Source organism: Limulus polyphemus, unplaced genomic scaffold, assembly GCF_000517525.1.
Source record: "Limulus polyphemus unplaced genomic scaffold, Limulus_polyphemus-2.1.2 Scaffold1128, whole genome shotgun sequence".
Lineage (NCBI taxonomy): Eukaryota > Metazoa > Arthropoda > Merostomata > Xiphosura > Limulidae > Limulus > Limulus polyphemus.
The window spans coordinates 224,815-229,282 of record NW_013666738.1 but is presented as its reverse complement, the minus strand read 5'-3'; the positions used below and the strand labels follow the sequence as shown (position 1 = coordinate 229,282).

General features: G+C 31.6%; 1 protein-coding gene across 1 annotated transcript; it reads left to right on the top strand.

The window, feature by feature from the left end:
• Positions 1–247: 247 nt before the first annotated feature.
• Positions 248–1,865, top strand: LOC111086475. The gene is made up of 2 exons (XM_022389459.1): positions 248–601; positions 767–1,865. The coding sequence occupies exons 1-2, from the start codon at positions 532–534 to the stop codon at positions 1,558–1,560; spliced, it is 864 nt and encodes a 287-aa protein (XP_022245167.1). The 5' UTR covers positions 248–531; the 3' UTR covers positions 1,561–1,865.
• The last annotated feature ends 2,603 nt before the right edge of the window (positions 1,866–4,468 follow it).

Below are 4,468 nucleotides of genomic sequence, written 5' to 3'. Positions count from 1 at the left end.
TCCAGATAAGTGTGACGTCAATTCCAGTAGAAAGGACGTTGTCGCTTTCAGCCAATGAATTTCTTGGAAAATGACGTATTAACTATATTTAGATTTATGCCAAAGAAACAAGTGTTTTGTCGATGTACAAAATAGTTCCCAGATATTGAAAAATAAGCAGCAGTGCTACTTTACAAGTTTAAATTTATACTAGATTAATCACTAAGTACTAAAAAGCCTAGCTAGACAAGTAAAGAAAACATAAGTGGTATTTACGTGTTAATATAAATTTTCCTACAAATAACACCATACGAGTGCATTGATACATCAAAGTGATAGATACTCTGCGCCTTTTCATTCCATACCAGTTGTAATTTAGAATTTGAGTAGATAAGGTATCTAGTATAGTGGTTGTGTTTGTTGTTAATAGTATACAAGGTTTATTCCCAATTTGGTTTGAAAAGCACTTTTACTACCACAACGGCTTCAATTCAAGACTTCCGAGATTTGGACGGTCTGGATCTTGCACCATGTCCGTCCTGGCTCGTAGATATGGAGCCTGTGCAATGTTATGACGGGTTACCTCCAGAGTTTGATGGTGTCTCCTCTGATCTACGATACAGTAAGTCTATTTGTCCTCTCGAATTAACACAAGACCATGTACCTGAGCTGGCTGAACTCAATACGCCAGAACTGTCCTTTAATTTACAAGATTTAATTAATGTGAACAATAGTCAGGTTGAAGAATTACGTGACTCAGTATCTCTAATTTCATATATTCCGAAAGGTGCGAAACCTGCTGAATTTCAAGACAGTTCCAGCTGTCAGATAGATCTTTCCGAACTCCTCAGCACTGAACAGTTAACAAGTGAGTCGCTGCCTTCTGGGAACAACTTGTCTAGTTTACTGGGTATGCCTCAACAGCACAACGTCTATGGAGTTGACGCAAGCCTCACTAATTCCATTGATGATCAGTTCCTCAATCAACAACCTCTTGAAGTTGAAAGCAATACACTGTCTAACTCTAAGCATCTTTCTATTAAAGAGGAAGCATTGAAAATAACTATTCCTACAGTCGTTAAACTAAAAGAGGAGCGGGTAGACAACACTTCAAGCTGCCATCGTAACCCCACATCTGAGAGCATCCCCTTTTCCGAAAAGCATAAACTTGATCAAGACCGTAATACTAATAATAGTAATATTAACTTTTCTACTGAATTTGGTACATTAGCAGAAGACGTCGAGGTCAGAAGAGAAAAGTCGAGTAGTACTGGCATAAAGTCGACATCCAAGAACAAAGGCAAGAAAAATATCGATAAATGCAGTGAAGAGTACAAAAAACGTCGAGAACGGAACAACATTGCAGTACGAAAGTCTCGAGAGAAAGCGAAACGCCGGACAAACTTGACCAACCAGAGAGTTAATGAACTTTTAAGAGAAAACGAGGCTTTGTGGAGTCGTGTAGATCTTTTATCAAAGGAGTTGAATGTTCTTAAGTCATTGTTGAACAATGTGGGAGTAAGTGTAGATAACTTAGACCCAGAATTAAAACGAAAACTAGGGATTGATGAACATTTATAACTAATACCAACAGCATTTGTTTTCTTCATATGTGATGTTACCAAATGTAAATAACAATGATATATAACATGATTATTAAACAAGCCTTAGGACCATCTGGTAGTGATCATGATAATTGTGGTCCTGTTCAATCGTGTCCAAAATTACTACTGTTTATTATGTCTCATACGTATTGTCTGTATACTGCTTCTGGTTTTCAAAGAAATATTTTAAAAATCAAAGTTCTCTCCAATTTTATCTATACAGTTGCTAGAAATGTATCATATAACTTTCAGCAGCATTGTAATAAAATACAATTTACATTATATTGTGCATTTGATTTTGTTTATTGCAGAGACCAGGAAATAATACTTTTGCAAAACAACAGTACAGTGATGTAGTACTATTAATATTATCAAAATATGCAGTGTAATTGAACATTTTGTAAATAAACTAAGAATAACTAATGTTAAAACTTGAAGTTTATCCTGGCTATTCAATAATAATACTAACTGTATTTTCTGAGATCTATTAACAGTATTGAGCAAAGTGCCTTCTCTTGTTTGTGACAGGAGCATACCAGAAACATACAGTTGATGAAATAATATTAGTATTAATATATACTTCTTACTGGAATATAATGGCAAATTCTCTTACTAAAATTTAGGTATTTCATTTTCAGTTACACTTAATTTTAATATTTTTTTAAAAAAGATGTGTATCAAATGATGATTTTTGTTTTACATCAGGTAATGGGCTTCTGTACATTTTACAGGAAAGTTTCAAACTTGTATTTTATAAACAACATAACATAATGTTTTCCTTTATGTTTTCTCAAATTATAGTAACAGTTTAGATTTATGAAGTAAGTATTATGTAATGGGTTATTGTGGTTCCAACAGTCATTTGCTGATTGTTGTCATGTTGAATGTGACAACTTCAGAAGTACATTTTGTTATAGATTCCTATTGAAATATTATACTGGAAGTTTATTATTAAAACAATGCAGTATGAGTACTCATACCATAGAAATCATTATTAATAGCTTTGAATGTGCTATATGTGTGTTTGTAATAAAGTTATAGTAAGAATTAAGTAATGTGGAGTTTTTTCCAGGTAGGTTCTGTTAATCTTGTTCAGTCTTGCCATATTAAGCTAACAGCAAAAATGTTGAAAAGCTACACTGCTGGCAGTCTGGTTATTGCTTTAGAGTCTAGTCTAACTGAAAACACAACTAAAATCAATGAAAGATTTTATAAAACAGTAGTGTACAACTCGCTACAAAATTGTGACTTGATTTTGAAAGTAGGAATTTTTAACAGAAAATAAAAACGTAAATAACTTTCCATATTTTCATCACTATTTCATTGAAATAGCCATACAAAAAAAAAACATTTGTTTTGAAGCTTGCAGATATACAATAAGAAGTAAAAAAAAGTAACTTGATTGAAAATCATTTCAATCTTACTGATGTGTATATTTTGTACATATATCAGTGGTCCCCTGGTTAATTATACTGTACCTGTTTGCTACAAACAAAAAATATTTAGGTTAAAAAGCATTACTGGTGAAACATGGTAAGTTAATTATCACCAATTATTGTTATGGTATCATAAGTATAGAAAGAAAAACAGTGAGTTAAGGCAGTGTTAGGTTTAATGATTTATCATTATATAAAGCAGTATTTGTTAATCTAAAAGTTTTCAAATGTTACCTAGATAAGGCTATTAATAAGTAATTTAATACAGTGTATGCTGTTTCACACATACTGTTTAGGACAATGGTTCTCAATCTGTGGTTTGTGGGCTCCCTACAGGCCTTCATGGAAAGGTTGCATAATTCTAAAAACTGAAAAGAAGCAGGAGATTAGAAAAAAAAAGACTTAGCTGGTCAATGAACAGAAATCTTGAGAACCACTGAATCAGGCCCTTGCTACGTTTTGAGATACTTTCTCATTTTTAGCACATATACATTGGTTTTTTTGCTGTTTTCTATTGCTAAAACAACTTCTTGGTAACCACCTCTAGTTTTTAAATGTAAGTGTTCACTAAGGATAACACCAATGATGAAACATGTATAATTTTTTGTTTTAACATCTACAAATATTTATAATATAAAATATATTACAATAAGTATATTCACTATGTGCTAGGCTATAAGTAATTTAAAGGAAAAGATGTTATGTGGAGTTTAAAATTATTTAATATGATTATAACATATAATCATTCTAAAATTAATTTTTCTTCATGTTTACCAATTATTAAAAATAAGGAATTACCAGAAAGTTAATATAGAAAACTTGTACCATGAAACTGCTTATTCCTGTTTTATAACTGTAACAATGTGACTTTTTTTTTAGGAGTAAAGTGTATGAACACTTTGTCTAAATTCATCCTTTAGACCTTACTAGTATCTCAAATTAAGTGTGAAATAAAAGTTTCTGGATTTCTATTCTTATCAAATATCTTAATATGTTAAACCATGACTTGATATATGTGAAAATTAACAGTCATTGCTGGTATTTTCACAGATATACATACAAAACAGCAGTACAAAAATATTTCTTGAATAGAAACTACCATATATATAGAAATTTTCAGCAAAAAAACTTACCTTAATGGCAAATGAGGCATAAGTTCTATGGACATAGTTACTTGACAATGAAGAAAACTTTGCCCACTTTCAAGTTGGTTAGACCAGGATTGCTACCCACCCCTTTATAACCTGAGGAGAGTCTACCTCTAAGAAATAAATTAAATACAGTAATACACAACACTTATAAAAGTGCAAAAAATATGTGTAGAGAATCCTTAACATGGAATATAAGTACACGTAAAAAAAACAACTATCTCCAAATAAATGCCAGTGCATAAATTTATCTGGACTTACAGTTACACCAGTAATTTTAAAACTTATATATTAATACAAA

Coding starts and splice junctions, on each gene's coding strand:
- LOC111086475 (XM_022389459.1), top strand. CDS start 532: ATGGAGCCTGTGCAATGTTATGACGGGTTACCTCCAGAGTTTGATGGT. Junction 602..766: donor CTCCTCTGATCTACGATACA/GTAAGTCTATTT, acceptor ATATTCCGAAAG/GTGCGAAACCTGCTGAATTT.